The 19,201-nt window shown below is 46.5% G+C and overlaps 1 protein-coding gene across 12 annotated transcripts in view; it reads right to left on the bottom strand.

Moving 5' to 3' along the window:
• The window catches only part of MVB12B (multivesicular body subunit 12B), a 74,631-nt gene that overhangs the window by 37,435 nt on the left and 17,995 nt on the right, over nucleotides 1-19,201 (bottom strand). For all 12 annotated transcript variants that reach the window (XR_012676828.1, XR_012676829.1, XM_075170912.1 and 9 more), the window contains 3 exons: nucleotides 16,538-16,667; nucleotides 15,647-15,769; nucleotides 1,109-1,206 (listed from right to left, as the gene is read on the bottom strand). Coding sequence is in view for 10 of the 12 variants with exons in the window: in XM_075170912.1 (XP_075027013.1) it covers nucleotides 1,109-1,206; nucleotides 15,647-15,769; nucleotides 16,538-16,667 (351 nt within the window). In the remaining 2 variants the exon portion in view is untranslated. The remainder of the gene's footprint in view (nucleotides 1-1,108; nucleotides 1,207-15,646; nucleotides 15,770-16,537; nucleotides 16,668-19,201) is intronic.

Raw genomic sequence — 19,201 nt, 5'->3', positions numbered from 1 at the left:
CGAAAAGTCCTTTTGCTGTGGTTTATGAATAGCTTCCAGACCACACAAGCTCTCGGCACATCCAGGAGTGACAGACTCCATGAGGTACGACTCTGTAAAGCATCCCTGCCTCTCACTCCCACAGGCATTTCTTCCTGGGCCCCGACAACCAGGCTACATTCCTTTGTAGCTCACTCCTCCTTCAAGAAAGCAAGCACTTAAAGACAAGACCTCCTCCAGAGGAGCAGAGCTGTCAGGGCTTGCTCACAGGGACCCCAGCTCCAAACCGAACCCACTGTGTGGTCCGGAAGCACAGTAACAAGTACCTGTGCCTGCATGGGTGAAGGAACAGGCTTGATCCTCACCATTCTATTTAAATACACATTTTCCCTGCAGACTAGTAGTAGTTAAAAATAAAAACCAGCTAAATTATTCATTGGCAGGTTTTTTACACATCTGGAAACTATAACTAGCTCTAGCACTTGTATACTAGCCTGGAATTGTGAACAGAAAGCAAGCTGCAGCTAGAGAGACCCAACCATGCATGTGCAAGCACATGCTTCTTAAAAATAATGCAGAACCCCCCCATATCCTAACATCTTATTTCAAATTTGCCCTAATACTGGGGAAACAAATCTATGCAGTGCCAGTATTCAAAATATAGAAATGGGAAAGAGTAAAATCGTCCGGTTTTAATGTGTATGTTGAGCGTGTACGAAACTCATCCTTGCTAGGCAGGACAATGCTTCCTGCAAAACGGGCAGAGATGTCATCTCTTATGACTCACCTGTGAAGATCACGAAAAAGATGACGAGCAAAGTTTGTGTCAGTGTTGCTTTCCATCAGAACTCTCACCTAGCACCTCTGCGGGCAGCAGTATCCCTCCCCAAGGGCTGCGATCTCCCCAGTGATCAATAACGTTTGCTGCCAGTAACACATGTGCCTGGGCACTTTCTGGGGTCTCTCTGCGCCCCTTCTGCTCTCGACACTTAAATGGTACTGAGGAAAAGCTAGATGTATGTTTCATGGGTACCTCACACCTGGCTGTTTGCGCAAGCAGGGCTGCTTTGCTTGGCTACACTTCCGATTACACAGAAGAGCAGAGAAACCATTGTGTGCGCCAGCTTACCTGATATGGCATACAGATTTGAGTGCTGGTGCTCCAAGTCCAGGCGAGTGCTGTGACTTTTCCCTCGAAAGCTGGCAGGGAGTGTCAGCGAGATATGCCTAAGGAAGAGAGATGGGAAACAAGAGATTACGTTACTACAAAACGGAAGATACTGCTGCCATCAGCTCGCTCTTGCCTGACAATTCTGGTCAGGTTAAGCAGCAAACATCAATTTTAACATTGCTTGTAAAAGCTGGAGTGGACCCCAAATACCAGGAGGAGACTGAGGTGGCAATTCAACCATTACAACCAAGACTGGTTCAGCTGCTTTACTTGCTCCTCAGCCCAGCTGCAAGTGAGACCGTTACACCCTGGTGCAAGCCCCCTATGCCCCACTGAACACGGGACTCGGCCAACGACCAAAGCGCTACAGAGGCAGCCATCCACCCTCCGGCAGGACACGGCAGCTCTTCGTGGGCCGGCACTCGGGGACAGCCTGTGTGGTGGCTGGCGAGTACGATCCCCCCTCTGCAAACACAAGTCTCAACATAAGACATCGAGAGTGCGCCTGAACACCCTGTGGGACTCAACCACGTTTCCTTCAAGGCAGAAAGCACTAACAGCAAGTGCTTTGAATTTATCCGTGCCAAAAAATTCTGAGTACATTCATAAATAAGATCTTTGAAACTCTCTTGATGACTAAGGCCTGCTCCAAACCTACCCAGAGCCTGCTGCATGCTCCCATGCTCCCTGAGGCAGGGGGTGATGCAGATGCTAAGCTACCCTACACCCTACGCCCCTGAGAAAAGAGAAGCCAAATTTCACTCGTCATCTCTCTAGCTGCAGCAGTGCACGACGCCCTCCCTCCCAACAACAACAGTCTGCCCAGCATTCCTGCAGCAGAGAAATATTTTTACATCTTCCATTAAACCTTCCTATAAACAGGAAAAAATGGAGCTCATAGAAGTGAAGTCAAAACTATTTTCAGTGGCTCAGAGCTTATTAAAAGGAAAACCCAGCACATAGCAAGCCTGGACACAGGCTAGAAGACAAGGTGGGCGACCTTCCCAGGAACGGGCTGTGTGGCAGGGTGGGATGCGACACCCAGCAAGCCCCACTCTCATCAGGCTCTAGGGCCAGAGAGGGGGCTGCACACAAAGCTGCTGGAGCCCAGAGTTGCTCTGCGCCAGCCTCTGACACTGCGGATGGACCCGACAGCCCCGCAGGCAGGGCACGAACAGCCAGCGCCAGCTCCCCCCGCCCAGCAGGACACAGCCCAGGAGAGCCGCCCGGGCACAGGAGCGCTGGGGCTTGGGAGAGCCTGAGCAAGGCAGCTCACCGCGGCGGACACGGCTCTGCCTCTGCCGTCACCCTTCTCCCTGCTCTGTCCAGCCAGCGCGGCCACCTGGCCAGCCATGGAGCTCCACCGAAGTCTGCCGTGAGAAAAGACTTTTTGCTAGTAACCGTTATTGATAACCCACAGATTTCTATGCTTTGATGAGAGATTCAGGCTTTTCCCTTTTAATTCAAATCTGTATTTTTCTAATGCTGATCCCAGGTCTGTGTGAATTTTTATAAGATGTTATCATTAATCTTCTGGACCCCGTTGCCATACGTAATGAAGATGCTCCCTCTTCATAGAGAGGCTTAGCGTAGCATGAGGGCAGAGGCAGCAGCTACCACTTCACGGGAGCGAGAGCTACTGGACACGGCAAGACCCTTGGCATCGCCCTCCTGCCAGAAAAAGCAGGTGGCCTTTGTGTCCTCTCACAAACACCCTATCTGCAAGAAAGGGCCTGTGTATTCTCCAGCAGAGCATCAAATCCACATTCTTAGCTAGCAGGTTTTATCTATCGAGCAAATCATCTGGAAATTATCTGCCTTTAAAAACAGGACACATTTTGTGAAGAACTATATATTTTTAGATCTTGATGCAGCTGATGGTGAACAGCACGGATAAAATAAGAAAAAGCAAACATCAGTTTGAGTTTGCTTGTGCTTCCCAAAGCTATTTCTAACCAAAAAAAGATGGTGTGAAAATATTTTCAAATTTGGCTAACAGTTTGCTGTTTAAAACGCAACCCATATGAGACTCTCCGAGCAGAGGCAGGTTTGTCATGAACACACTTTAAAACAGAAGACCACTGCCTGTAGGCATTACACGCTTTTCATTTGTTTTTTAATAGCAGTATCCAAAAATACTTTCTGAGGCACCAAAACAGCTAACAGAAAGATTTTTGAATTTCTCTTGCTTGTACAGGGGACCACTTTCTTCATCCCAAACAAAACAGCAGGAATTGTTTTGGAAGTAAACAAAGCAGATCTTAAAAAGCCTATTTCTGAGCAGAGTATTTTAAAAGTTTCTACCAGCTTCTGCTGCAGGAGAGGCTGACCCTCTTCGACCTGGACAGTTCCTTTCCACAACCCACCACCAAGCCGGCCGGACCACCGCAGGCTGCGAGGGAGGTGACGAGCACCCCTTCAGCCAGAGGGCCAAGGAGACCGTCCCACACCGGCAGCTCGTGGCGGGCACTGCGTAAGCACCACGAAGCAGCCGTCATGCAGCAGCCTTCCCATAAAGCTCCGAATCCTTAGTTTGCAAAAGACTTTCTGAACCAAGTCCTCAGTGGCCACAAGTGTGCCTGGCAGCTCACACAAGCACCAAGTTTCACGAGCGCCATATGTTGCAGCGGTGTGCACGTTCCACGCGTGTAATTAAAATAAATCGCTCGCCATCCAAGGGACCGTGACCACACATGCACAAATACGGCAGCAGAAGATGACGTATCCAGACCTCGCTGCCTAACTCCGCAGGGGATCCCGTTTGCTCTCCATTTCAGATGTATCAAGGTTAAAGACACACCGAGGTATTCCCTCGCAGCAGGGGGAATTACAAATGCTACATGTGGGGATGCACCGTGAGACCTGCTCTCAGCGGGCCGGCACTCCTGCAACCGCTCATGGGGCTCGTGAGCCGAAAGTGCCTGTTCAGCCGCGGCCGACGCCAGCACTGGGGAGCTCGGACGCGGGCTGTTATGAGGGCGTTTGGGAACAACGGCCTGCGCCCCAACCCCATGGCCACTCTCCATCTCTGAGGTAGGAAGAATGGGTATTTCATCACTCCCACTGAGATGCACTGAGGAGAGCCAGGTTTCTCCAAGGAGAACATTTAGCTGCAAGACCACAAGACAGAGGGCAGTAACTGCTAGAAGGAGATCAGTTCTCCCCTTCCCCCTTCCTTTTTTTAAAAGCATGACATTGTAGGGAAAAATGGGAAACAAAGTCTAATTTTTTTTAAATGCAAACTTTGGCCAGGATCAATATAACGTATACCTACTAAGTTGGTTGCATAATGCATTTTCCTTATGCGTTGTGAAAGCCAAATCATTTTGCGTTGTAGAAGACAAAAAAAAAAAAAAAAAAAGAGGCTGCCATTGAAAAGCAAGAAAATCCCAATTACAAAGTCCCCAAGTTCCTAAACACAGATCGTGAAAGTATGTGCAGCTCTGCAGCATATGGCAAATCAATTACTAGTTTAAATTTTAAAACAAAAACATGGTAAATGTGTGCAGAAATAATCAAGAACAACGGCTTGGTTTAGATTACAGTGGCCACTAGAGTTTTGAATACAATTAATCATCATTCCAGGCAATGGGAAGCCATATTGACACTTATTCCTAATTTGAATATTTAATTAGGGTGAAGTTCTTCATCAAATTATCACAGAACTGGGAGGAAAGCCTAAAAGATTTAAACAATTACTACTTTAACCCTTCACCAACTGCTCACCTGTGAGCACAAGAATCTTTTCCCTGTTCTGCAAAGCAAGAACATGCTCAGGCAATAGGAGAAGACAGTATTCCAAAGACACTACAAATACCCTGAGAAAGGTACACGGACATTTGGCATCCTGCAGGGCTCCTCTGGAGATACCAGACTGACACAGGCTTCTGACTACCTACGCTCCTTGACCTTTATCTGAGTAAAGCTTTCAGGCCAAATCTCTATTTTAGCATCCAGTATGGTTCCTACTAGGGCTTTTGTGTTTTGTTTTGGTTTTTTGTTGTTTGTTTGGTGGGGTTTTTTTTGGTGGTGTGGGGTTTTTTTGTTGCTTGTTTGGGTTTTTTTGTTTGGTTGGTTGGTTGGTTTTTTTTAAAACTGAAGAGCCTGTCTAGAATCATCTGCCAGGTTCACATGCCGAGGGACAAAAGCCTCTTCTGAGGGATACCGAAGCAGCCACTCACCGGCTGACTTGGCACAGCCACCCGGTCCGGCCCGCCCTGCACAGGCGGCTTCCCAGCCCCTGCCCTGCACCGGGAGCTCACGGGACGGGGCCAGACCCCAGCGCTGCTCCGGACCCACTGCACCTCCCGCCACACCGTGGGCATCCTCCCTCTGCACAGCTCTGCCTCATATCGCTCAAAGATCCCTTTGAGCTGTATTAATCCATATAAGAAAACCTCTTCTAATGAGGAGTGATATAGTTATGAACTCTCTAGAGCCATAATTAGAGCAAACTAATTGAAGTTGTGTTTTGACACACTTTCCAAATTCATGGGTACTGCATGACATATTCACAACACTACTACTGCACAGCCATGGCGACAGCAAAATCATTAGGCTAATAACGCTTATTTGCATTCTTATCATGCCAGCAGCATGCCGTTAAATACTGCTTCAACCAGTGCTCGTTTACTCTGAAAGTTTCCACTGAAAGATATTAACAGTAGTTATTAGTACTTTAGTGGAATCTCTAATGTTAAGGAATGGCAACTCACATTAACTACCCCCATGCCAATTATTTTCCTTTTGAACGGTCACAAAAAGTAGCTTTCTCCCTCCTCACTGAATGAAAGCAATGACACAGATTTGGCGCTGCCGGGATGGATGGACGCCTGCCCCAGCGAGGACAGCCATCAGGGCTCCAGCCCGCTCTCTCCAACGCTGAAGTCAAAACCACTCTGTTCCAGCATGAGTTAAACACAAAAAATATTTTTCCCCAACACACGATAACTTCCAGGCAATTTAGGATGAAACAACTGCAACAGCACAGTTCAGGACAGAGTAGATTTAATTACTCTCTTAACTTCAGTTTTTCTTTTAGTCATTAAGTCTATGGAATAAGTCTACATACGACAGCAACAGAAGAAGCACGTGATGAGAGCGCTCTTTCACGTGCTAGCAAAGGCGGTTTGAGGTCTGTGCACGTTATGGCTACTTTTTGAATGTTTTTTGAGAGAAACTCGCATAAAACAGGCCCAGGAATGCCCGACAGTACCAAATCAGTTATTAATATCTGTCTGCAGGAAGGTGATGAACTGCTTTTGAAGTTAGGGGGCAAGTACTCATAAAAAGTAACAAAGGATCATAAGGGGAAATGCCAGATATCAAAGAATGCTTCATAATTCATATAAAAATATCAACAATGCACAGCAAAAGAACAACGGCAAGTTTTTGCTTTCCAACTGGATTGGATGAGCATCGTAGAGAAATCAGGCAAAACTTTTAAGAACTGCCCCATGTTATCAAATATATTAGAAACCATACTGCATGATGCAGACTGGAATTGTCCTGTTCTTTGATGTACCACTGTCACGACTGCAATTTATTTTAAATGAACTTAGGAACAGTGCCAGAAAAACTGAAGTCTCATAGGAATACCTTCAAATAAAAAGAATTGTATCTTCCATAATCAATGGATTAGGCAAAGATCATGTCTCGTGAAAAACTGAGAGAATAATTAAATTCCAAGCTGTAGAAAGCTGAAGAAACACCTATAAGAAGTTAGTATCAGGCTGGCTGTAGCTCTCAAGAAACGTAATCCAACTTGAAAGCATTGCCTATGGAGGGAGGAAAAAGCCCATTTCTAAGAAACGAGCTGCTGGAGTTTCACTGACAGACATCAGAGGACCTCTCAGCAACTGCTCACTCTACCAGAATGCATTTTCCAAACTGCAGCTTACAGACAACGCCACAGCAGATATCTATGGCTCCGGCAGTGTCCAGAATCCCATCTACAGTATTTATTCACAGTCCCTAACTTTTACTGTGCTCAGGCATTGCGATGCCAGAACACCTACCTCATACTCCAAAGAACTGCAATGAAAAACAAAACTGTGAGGCAAGAATCACCTCGGGTAATAGATTGTCTGGAATGAAGTCCATTCTAATCGTGTAAACCAAATATTTAAATACTTTCTAAAACCTTCCTGACCCTTTCCCTAAAACAAGCAACATATGGGCTTCGCAAGCATTTCATCTCATTCCAAGCTACTAAAATATCCTGTTTCCCAAAAATCAATGAGAGCTGGTGGTGCCAGATTCAGATTTTATAAAAGCCCAAATGCATGACAGAATGAAAAAGGGAGTGAGTGATTCTTTCCACTTTTAGATTTACCCATTTAATTTTCCCAGCTGTAGAAAGGGAAAAAGGCCTGTCTGCAGCACGCGTACTCAATGCACTACACACAGCATGCCTCTGCGTATCCCCCTCCCGAAACAACCACGCCTCGAAGACAGGGGAAAATAATGTTGCGCTATTCTGTCAAAACTAAAGCAATCACCAGCTGAACGGAACAAACCCTGATGATGCTAACAAGGGAGCATGATCTACTGCAGACCAGCAACCCAAAATGTAAGGCTTAATACAGAATGAAGCTCCTGCAGCTTCCTCTATACAGGGGTTAATTTAGATCAGAGGACTTAAGTAACCAGGATAGAACAGCTGCCAAACAATAGAAAAAACCCAACAAGTTTAATTTACACTGCTTGAAAGTCTGAGCTGTAGCCCATTAAATTGTTATAGGCAGAGGACTGCATCAAAGAACTAAGACCTCATACTGTAAGCATGAAGTGCTTATGAAGTGGTTGTCTTAGATGAGCAGCGCGGTGTCTCTGGAGGCTGCAGCGGGAAGAGCGCAGCTTTCCACATCCTTCACTCGCTACTCTCCAGAGTCAGGAGTTTTCAGATAATGAAGCAGTAGGGAAAAATTGCCAAACAGCAGAAATACTCCAAAAAGATAAATTACACACAGTGTAAGCTTCCTCGGTTCAGATTTTAAATTCTGTCAAATTAATCAGCACAACAAAGCCTGGGCTCACCTGTCCCACGAGAAGCATACCTCCGAGGCGAGCCCCTTGCCAGGGGCCGGGCGCCGAGGGAGGCTGCCGCCCCGGCAGATCCCGCAGCACTGGGGTGCTGCAGGCACAGCCCAGCCCATGGCGAGCAGCAATGCCTCCCCCGAAAAACCTGTTAAATAAATATTCCACATAAAGACTCATTTGGGAAGAGCACGTTGTCAGCACCTTGCCAGTAATAAATAATGACAGTCCAAACACTTTACTAAAAGCAATAAACTCGAGAAGTGTTTTGGAAAATGGTGAAAGTGATTGATTTAAAGAAGGAAATATCTGAACACAACCACATGCACTTCAGGGTGAAAGCACAGATTACAAATCAACAGTGGCAGAGATCATATTAAATAGCAGACAACACAGAAGTTTTAGGGAAAAAATGCTCAATTCCCCTACAGGGCTTATTTAACAACTGAGTATATAGGTTCTTTGAATGAATATCTTCGGTTTGTACTTAAAGACCCTTCGCTATACCCTAAAGAAAATATGCCTCCAGGAATATTACTATACCAGAAACATGGCTCTATAAAGAAAAATGACTCTAAGGATATCAAACCCTCTTCACTCAGAGCATTCCCCAAATTTTTCAATGCATCCTCAAAATCAGCTATATCAATCAAACTTCTAACTACAGTTAATGTCTCTCTCTCTCGGCTGCTGCAAGGGATTCTTGTGCCTGGAAACCACTCATATTGTTTAAACATTTTTTCCTAATCATCATTTTCTACCACTAAAACATACTGGACTGTGACCAATTTTTGCACGTCTTCATCCAGCTGAGTTGGATGCAAGCCATACGGTCAGTGCAGTTTCATAACAAATTCCTTATGGGAAACAGACTCTGAATAAATGTATGCCAGCACGCCTTACCCACTCAAACCAACCATCATGTTCAGATTTGCACAGCGTACACGCATCACGGATTTTCAAGAATTTCATCCTTAAATTTTGCTTCTTACCGTACCCACTGGAATGGGTCTACGGAAACACTTCCTCCAAGCTTTAACTTACTGTTTCAATCTCATTGTTTTTTTTTTTTAATCCATAGCTACTGTGATGTGAACACAGCCCTTGTACTCTTGTATCCTTGGCCTTTTGTAGGGGACATAATTTAAAACCAGGAATATTGTGCTGTATTTCACAATACAAGTGATTTGAGCATTCAAGCCAAAGAATACGATTTATTAGTTGTAAATCAGAAGGTAATTTTACTTTAGAGCTCTTTTGATGAAACAGATTAGAAAATGCAACTCCATCAAGAAGGAAACATTTTGTAGGAACGATCAGACTGTCAAGAGATCCCACTGGCAACATTTCTCAGGGCAGTTTCCAGTCAAACCAGAAACATTCATCCCAAAGTACTCCTTATTTGGTAGCATCTGGTTCAGATGAGGGACTTTAAGGTAGATACCACCACTCTGCGAAAGCATCCTGGCCATCAGGCTACCAGTGGTGTCTGCCTCCAGTCCACGGCAGCTTTCTGAAGTCTTGGCTTTGTTCCCCACCAGAGCAGAAAAGCACTGAAACCCTGGAACCTTCTCCTCTACAGACTCTCCATAAAATCTATTTTAGATGTCTTAAAGAAAAAATTAAGATAGTTATTTATAAATAATATTGTTGCTACTTAAAAAAATAGGGAAGGTAAATGGCTTCCCGCTTCCCTTCAATTAACCCACTGCACAGAGTAAGACTGGCTTATCATCACACTGAGTTCAGGTCTCCAACATACGGGCTTGTTGGTGCTGCTTTATTAGCTGCCACCTATTGCACATCATCAGCCTCCAGCAGAAAGCCACACACTGATCACTTTCCAAGCTTGCACGACAAAGTTCAAATACCATTAATAAATCAATTTGAAAAATCAGACTTCTCTGCCTAGAAAGGAAATTCTTACATTCCTTAACATTAAACTCCACTGGGAGCAGAGGAACAGGAGCAAATTTCCGTTGTCTAAGGAGGGGTAGCTTAACTATTTAAAAGGTAATTGGGAGCATGGGAGGAAAATTTACGCATCTTATTTCAGGGGTTTAAGTAGGGCAGTTGTTATCTTCTTATCAAAACCAGAGCAGCACTTTCCTGGTGCAATACTCCTGCCAGATCAGTATTTCAAGACCTGAGCACTTGGTGGCACAGACCAGCTGTGCTCAGAGCACAGAGAGGGCACGTGGGGAGGGACGTCTGCCAGCCACGCTGCAGACCCACAGCTGCGAGGGGTGTGAGCTGCAGCACAAATGAGCTGTTTCTCTAGCTTATTAGCCGTGCGGATCAGGCAGGAGTTACAAGCACAGCAGACTATGCTGGGGCCCTGGGTCTGGCACGGCACACAGCCCCTTTCCCTGCAGAAGCCCGGACCCGCAGGGAGGAGGCAGGCAGCAGGAAGAGGCACACATGCTGCTCTGTCCCTGAGCATTGCCCACAGGCAGAATCCAGAGGGACCGCCGCCTCCCCTGGGACAGACCAGCACGGGGCCCTGTGGTGGGCCTGCAGCCGGGGCGGTACGGAGCACCCACTGCCTTTTCCAGATGGGCCCCAGCACCAGCAGCCCGGTCCCTTGCCAGCCCTTGGTGGGCATTTTGCATTGCCTGGCTGGACACAGACCCCCTGCACCCGGGAGGCTTTGCCTGGCTCCCCCTGACCGCGACAGGCTGCCACACTCCAGCTCACCCCATGCTCGCTGCCCGTGGCCTCTCAGGCCAGCCCGGTCACGTCGCCTTGCTAACCAGGAGAAAACTGTGCGCTTTCGATCCGGCTGGCTTGTGCCAGCTTCAGCCGTCCCCCTTGCTGTGTGCATGGGAGCGGGCAGCCGTGCTGCACCAGCAGCGTGCCGCTCTCAGGGAAGCGGCCACCCCTCTCCCGATCCTCTCTCCGTCTGGCTCTGCAAACTGCTGCCTCCTTCTGCTGGTCCCCACGACGGCTCGCGCCTGGCTGCGCCAAGAGCCCCATGTGCGAGAAACCCGAGGGAGCCGCTTGGCGTTCCCAACTGCCACCCCACCAGGACAGCAACTCCCTCCCGAGCTGCAGTGCTCCCACGCTGCTGGCCTCTCCTGGCCAGGCCAGGCATCCCGCCAGCTCTGCCACCTCTCCTGATCTCCAGGCACGCTTGGAGATGCAGCAAGCAGATGTAGACACTGTTTTGCTCACCTGTGTGCCTTTCTGGTCAGTCCAGAGCACAAGCGACCGACTTGCAGCTCTGCCTCCCGGACAGCAGCGGGCACCATGAGCCCCACCAAGACCTGCAGCTCGGGCTTACCCCCTGCCCCAGGACTGGCCTGGCCTCTCCCCTGCCCTACCTCTGTGGTTCTCAACTAGAACAGCCATGGAGACATGCCACAGGCATCCCGGGAAGGCAGCTGGAGGAGTTCTGCCCTTCTGAACCGAAACGCCAAGCGCCCAGCCACGCTAATGCACAATATGAATACAAGTGGATTGCAGCAAGATCTTCCTTCTCCCTGGTAAGCCATTAACCTTTCAGATGACAGCCCTGCAAACTAAATGACTGAATGATTCCCAGGGTCAACGCAAATCTACATTTTCAAAACGTGACATCAACAAGTAAAAGTTGTGACTGAATCCCGGTCTCTCCGAAAGGAAGATTAAACGCCTGTGACACATCATCTGCAATCAGAGTGCTCCATTTCCCAAAGTATCCATCACAGATTGATAACATCCACGCAAAAAGTTAAGTGCAATTATGTCTGTCACTGTAAAACACACTTCAGCAGCACTGACTGACATCTTGCTTGCAGCTGACAAATTGCGAGAGGGCTGTTTGAACGACGGTGGTAGAGACTCCTGCAGCACCTCGAGAAGGGATGCGAAATGCACTCCCGAACCACAGAAGCCATACAGGCTCACAAAGCACTGTGACTGTGACGGGAGCCTTTGCATAGCAGCCACAAGGCAAAATGGTTCGAGGTTGGCTCTGCGTGCATTCACAGAAGTCAGGAACTTGCTCCCAAAAGACTGGAACTGGACTCGAAGAGGAGAACATCACGCGCAAATCCTGCTCCAGCCTACTCCAACACAGCTTGAGGCATGGAGAGGCTGAGCCCCAAGACACTGCTCAAACGCGTACTTTTCTCCAAGTCCCCAGCCCATGCACTGGCAATCGCTGATCCACAGGCTGGGTGAAGCAAAAGTGTGCAAAGGGCCAGGTGAATTACCTGTTACTAGCACCTCTTTTGGGGGAGGATTACCTTCTTGTTCCCCAAAGCGATGTCACCATGCAGCACCGGGGAGTGCAGGCCTTGAACACAGAACAGAGGTACTGAGGAAAGTTACATTAAACTCCCACTGGCGACTCAAGTCAACAACAGTAGTTCTTTAGTAGCAGTCTTCTAGGATGGGAAACTGCAAGTGCATTTCTCCAGGCTGCCATTAGTGCCAAGAAGCTGTCGCAGGATTTGGAGAGAAAAGACAGTAAAGCAGCTTGATGCCTTGCACAACGGCACGGTTGTGCTGCACAGCACAGCATGCCATCCTCACTGAGATGGCGAGGGCTGCCGTTAGAGACCATTAAGCCAGATGCCTGCAGTACGGAACACCAAGGAGAAGAAATGGCTGAAAAATAACATATGCAGTCCAGCACAAATACCAAACAAAGCCTCCCCTTGTGCAGCTCTGACTGTGAGCCGTAACCCCGTGACACGAGCAGCAGAAGCAGCACTGCTGACGTGCAGCAAGCTGTGGAGGTCAAACCTCTGACACATGACAAAACTCTGATGTGCTGCCATCCACTGCCATCAGTAACTTACATCTTGGATCAGAGGAGGAAACATGGCCGGTGCAGAAATAAACATCTCCCACAGTAAAAAGTCCTTCCATTTAGGAAGGTTTTGCTGTGCAGAAGCTCACTGCTGTGTTTTACTGGTTTAGTTTATATCCAGGGTTAGCAATTGTTCTGAAGCACCCAAGCATATCCTCTTGATTTAAAGTTATTTTGTAATGCTAGACAGCAACTGAAGAGAATAGCTTAAATATCTGACCAGCCTAATGGCAGAATCTCCACAGTGCTCTCTATTCAGCACTGCTCACTGATTTCCTCTTAGCACTCACGGCAGCATCAGAATAACTCACTGCTGTTCCTGTCAGGATATATCCACAGGGAATAAAACATCAAACTGGATACCAGTGTAATCTCATTTCTCTATGGTGACGTAAAAAGAAGAGGTTACTTGTGACTACAATCTTCCACAAACATTAAGTGTTGAGTAACTTACCACATTGCTGATAAAGTATTAGAAAAGGCTTTCAAGTAGTATATGTTCCCAGTAATAATGAAATATTTGCAGGATGCACCTTTATATACATCTCTATTTCTTAAAAAAATATATTGGATAATAAATAATCAGAGTAAAAAAAACAGACATGAAAGATGCTTTGAATGATCAGGCTGGTGGTGTAAAAGTTACCTGTAAATCACACACAGAGCATGAGAGTGGAGCTGGCTACAGACAGGTGGTTTTACTAGGAAGCATTAATGTAACATTCAATTATTCCACTGCATAGTGGCTGTTTTAACTCAGCCAAATTAGAATACATTTTATATTGACTATTTTGACATTTGCTTTATTTGGCAAGTAAAACAAAACTGATCCAATTTCCTTGCAGCCATTGTAAACCATAAACTGTACAACAAGAGGTTATAAAATATATAAGCCTTGTAAACACTTCTTTTCAGACTGTCACTGATGCTCTGAGCTGTAATTTTGGCCCTGTTCCCAATAGCTCTGACGCTGCTCTGCAGCCTTCCCTGCTCGGCCATAAAATGACCCTTCCACACTTAGTGATTAAGGACTGCCATTGACATTCTCTTGCTATGATAATTTTTTCTCTTTATTGTGGAAATCTGCCCAGGCAGGAATTTCTTGCAGACAGAAAATGAAGATCTGTGCTCTAAAATCAAGACACCTTTTTCTCTCATCTTGCATGGCCTGTGCTAACATGTAGCTTACATCCAGCGGAGCTTCAAAACAACATATCAGCTCCCGGTGGGACAGGTTGAAATCTCCAGAAGATTGCTGGCTTTTCATCTCCATCTCTGTTTGAGACAGCATCTCTGCCTACAGCACACCTGGACGGAAAGTACACAGTACAGGACGGAAAGCAGTGTGCCACGGCATGGCAGGCGACTGAGCAAAACTCTCAGTGAAAGAAACGCCCAAATGCATTGGAGAGTTCAAAGAGCCACCGCAAGACAGTAGATTTAAGTCTGGGTCACGGACTTAAAAAGATACTGCCTTAAAAAGATACCTAATAGCTTTTTCTGGAACAGTTTACAGCAGTTTAAAAGCGCCACTCTGAAATGACCTGTAAAATCAAGACGCCGAAGGACATTAGTATTTTCCACCCATACGATACAATGACCTTTGTATACAACCAATCCCGCTGGAATTCCCCTCCACTGTCTCCTTCGAAATTCTAGCTCTCAACAGTTATTGTAATACTGTAAACGCATACATCTGCAGTATACCAAATGCCTAGTGCAAAAATACATGTTTGCTTAATTGAGCAAAAGCCCAAAGGGACCCATAAAGAACATGCTGCCCCCTGGCAATAGCCCGGCCCGGAGTTCAGTCAATGAACCACATCAGTAGGAGCCCGTCTCACACTGGATGCTGTGCTTTCATAGCAAATGCCAGGAGTATAAAGCACTCAGTTTAACCTCTGTCTGGGTTGGTTTGTTGCTTAACAACACTCTGTTTTGTCCAGAGAAATCCAGCAAGTAAGCTGTCAATACAGGACTACTATTATATGCAAGTATACACACCAGTGCATACATTTATATGCACACACAAATATCATCCATAACACAGGGAAAACAACCTGGACAGACACTATGCCAGCGTCTGCCCAGAAGTGCTACTCCTGTCAGTCACTGCAGGATGAGCAGTCTGCTCTGCATGCTCAATGTCAGCTGCAAGACTGGAGAACAGCAGTCGGGTTCAAGAAAAGAAAAAACAGGGCCAGTACTTCAAACCATGGACTGGTCCTGGAGAATGAGCAAAAAACTTGCCTCCCTTGCATTAAAATCTGTATGAACGCTTCTCCCTCCCTTTGGTCAAGGAAAGAAATTGGCTTGGCTATAGTTCTGGCCCACCCTCCAGGGGTGACCACGTGTACTTGTTGGAAACTACAATATCCAGCACAGTTTAAAGCAAAGGAAAGGTGTAGTTTGCCATTTCCCTTCCCCTGCAGGCTTTCTGCTTCTTCTGACTTCTTCACCCGTATGTCTTTATACAACGACAGCCGAAGAAACTTCCAGTAGGCAAATACTTGAAAGAACCACACATTCCCTCATTATCAGATCATGATACGTAATCATTCACACTGATGTGGTACTCTGGTATTGATTCCGCCAGGCAAGGTTAGTAACAATACACCACGCAGCATCAAGCAGAAGGGGCTGGAAAGCAGAAAACTCACCTCAGCAGGTTTGGAGCTGGTGTCGAAGACGATACTTGGGAAGGAGGAGTCGCAGGCTGTGAAGATTCATGGTTGCGTGGAACTCTGCCCATCCGGTACCAAATGCCCATGTTGTTCAACTCCCTGTGTAATCAACACAGAAGACATTAACTGAGGTGCTGGAGCGTGTCCAGAGGAGGGCAACGAAGCTGGTGAAGGGCCTGGAGCACAAGTCTGATGAGGAGCGGCTGAGGGAACTGGGGTTGTTCAGCCTGGAGAAGAGGAGGCTGAGGGGAGACCTCATCGCTCTCTACAACTACCTGAAAGGAGGTTGCAGCCAGGTGGGGGTCGGTCTCTTCTCCCAAGTAACAAGCGATAGGACAAGAGGAAATGGCCTCAAGTTGTGCCAGGGGAGGTTTAGATTGGACATTAGGAGAAATTTCTTTACTGAAAGAGTGGTCAGGCCTTGGAACAGGCTGCCCCGGGAAGCGGTTGAGTCTCCATCCCTGGAAGTATTTAAAAGACGTGTAGATGAGGCGCTTAGGGACATGGTTAGTGGGAATGGGGGTGTTGGGTTGACGGTTGGACTCGATGATCTTGGAGGTCTTTTCCAACCTTAATGATTCTATGATTCTAATGCTACAAGCAAATGCTGCACATGGGCACAAGTATCAAGCACTGACGTGTTTCACAAACACCTTGGTTAGTGAGAACCAGTCCAATTGGGAGAAAAAAAAAAAGGCGTTTGTTAATTCCTACATCAAATTCAGTAACACTTGTACTTATGTAGACTTTTCTAATGACAAGCTTCAGCTCTTACAAACTACTACTTAGTAATTACAGGAAAACAGAGTGCTTAGCCTTGGTACAATTGAATTTATGACAACAGCTTCAGGAGTGAGGGGTACTTACCCTATGAACGTGTACTGAGGAGGGGCTTGTTTAGATCTACCCAGGATTCGGATATCACAGATCGCTGCCTCTGTAGAATCTCGAGGGATGAATTTAATGCACAGCCTCTTCTTTCTGAAAGCTATTTCTTCTGCAAAAACAACCCAGGACACAGTGTGCTTTTTATGCAAAATTAGGGTATAAATGTTATTTATTGTCTCTCCAGATATTAGGCAGATAATTATGGCAGGAACTGGCGCCAAAGAACAAATATATGTCAGCAAACCAGATAGTGCAGTGCCATTCAGTGACTGGAAAAATTTTCTATCAGGAGCCTTCTGTACACTGTGTGAGATTTGTTATTAGGCAGTGTGATAAACCAATACTCCCTACTACCCTCTGCAGAGAAGATAAGACATCACGTATGCCACAGAGTACTGCATCACAGAACAGAAACGGCAGGTGATTTTTCCACTTCCACATACTTCTCACATCCGCTTTCTCTTTCCAAGGTAATGTTTGCCTTACTGGCCTGGATACTTGTATCTAAATATTCCTCCCACAAGTATTGCCTCTAGGAACATACCTGGAAGCTGCTGACACAACTGGTCAGTTTATTCTGCCAAGTGCTTCCAAACAGCCAACCAAACCGAGAGGAGCAGGAGGCAGAAGAACAGACTGCCATGCAGGGTGGCTAACAGTAAAAGCTGACTGCCCAAATCTCACGCAACATAAGTGTTAATGACCTCTCCTGACTCAGTCAGCAAGCACTGAAATGATACCCCCATCGTGTTTACCCTGGTATCTTTGTAGGGATAAACCAGATTTACAAAGCAGTAATTGCTAGGACCTCCTACAGGGCAACTGTGCTGCACTGACCTGTGTTCAGGGTGGACGAATCTGCTGCATGGCCCTTTCCTGGTACGCACCGCAGAGCAGTTTCCATGTTATCCATCAAGCAAAACTCAAGCCCACCAGAGTTAAGGCTTATCTATATAATGAATTAATGTATGTGCAACGCTGTCTGTCTGCATGTGGATGCAATCCACATCCAGCTATGGGTCAGTCGCATGACAGCAGGTGGTACTGGCACACAGATACAGATTTGCAGTGCTTGGAAACCATTGCTCTATCTCAGCCTAAAGAGTCTGTGAGAGTCTCAATGTGAGCAAGGTGAGGTTTCTATTTGTGAATGCAGGAACTTGAAAGACATGACAGAAGTCTATTGATACACTGAAAATCTAAAGTGCAGACACTGAATGAAAATCTGGAAACCAACAACTACAAACAAGTGCCTGCAAAATAAAAACCCTTCAGTTTAATATGAATAAATATCCTTCAGCTTAAAAATATGCTCTCACTTCAACAGATGGCAAGCAGCCCTGTCTCTATAGGCTCCTCCTGTTTCATAATCCGCACCTTGGAGAAAGCAATCCATCCCAGCCTCCGAAATCTGCTGTCGCACCAGCACCAATAAATGTACAGGCAGTACGAGGTGTGTCACAATACAGCATCTGTGCAGGCAGCTTTGCAGTTACTGTGCTGCTTTTTAGAGATGTTAAATACCTGTATCCCTGAAGTCTACTCTTCTCCTGCTTTGGAAAATGAGGGCTTTTATTTGAAGTGCCTAAAAGTGGTTTTAGGAGCCCAGGGTTTAAGGCTTCCACATCTGAAAATTTTCTCAGAACCTAGTAAGAAGTACTATATTTAATATATTTACTTCAAGTCAACCGTCACTTAGAGAAAGCACAGAAACGTGTATAACCACAAATTTAACTCTGAACAAAATCTGTACTTACTGTGAAAGTTAAATAAGAGGCACTAAACTGACTACTTGCTTTTGTCTTTGGTCTCTTTCACACTTGGCTAGAGTCTGCAGTCTGTAGCAAACTTGGTTTAGGAGCTGGATTCATTAATTACACATCCTTAACCAGAGTTAATTTTAAGTAAACATATGAACAGTCAATCGAAATGTGTTCATTCATGCTAATGGAGGCAGGGATATGCACCACTTCATTAATACAGACAGTGCCTCTGCTTTAAAGATTGTATGGGTCACAATCCAATGCATTTTAAATTAATTAAGGTCCCCTTCCACCAGGACTTTCACAAAAATTACAGCAGCACACGGTAAGTGTCCAGCACTCCCAAGGGCGAGCAGGATAAGCCGATGACTCTCCCCCGCGCCACAAGCGCCCAGGAATTCTCCAGGGAAAGGGGGTGACCCAGGAGACTGGGAAATGGGCTGCAGAGCTTTTCACTTCTAGGTCATGGGTTCAAATCAGAACCAGGGCGGTAGTGACTGAAAAACCATCCTCATCTGCTGCAGACCTGGATGAATTATGCCCTGCAAAGCAGGCTCATTTAACTCCCTTCCACTCATAACCAGGCTGGATTTCATTACTGACGAGCACTGGTACCAACCCTGCTCTTGAGCAGTAGCTGTACACTCAGCACCAGCGCACGGTGTCCTGCAGCCCTTCTGCACTCAGCTCCCATGGGGCTCGTCCCCAGCCTCCTCCACACTGCAAGCCCAAAGCACTTGATGCCTGCTGCAGAGCAAAGTGCTGTGACCAGATGCGGCTCCAGTTGCCACTGCCATGAGTCTTGGGGGATGCAAATACATTGGGAACTGGTGGGTTAAATGCGGCAGCAAAGCCATTTCTGCCTTGCAGAAATGAGGAT

This window comes from Calonectris borealis, chromosome 21, assembly GCF_964195595.1.
Source record: "Calonectris borealis chromosome 21, bCalBor7.hap1.2, whole genome shotgun sequence".
In the NCBI taxonomy this organism is placed as follows: domain Eukaryota; kingdom Metazoa; phylum Chordata; class Aves; order Procellariiformes; family Procellariidae; genus Calonectris; species Calonectris borealis.
The sequence above is the reverse complement of the archived record's forward strand: the minus strand, read 5'-3'. Positions and strand labels throughout refer to the sequence as shown.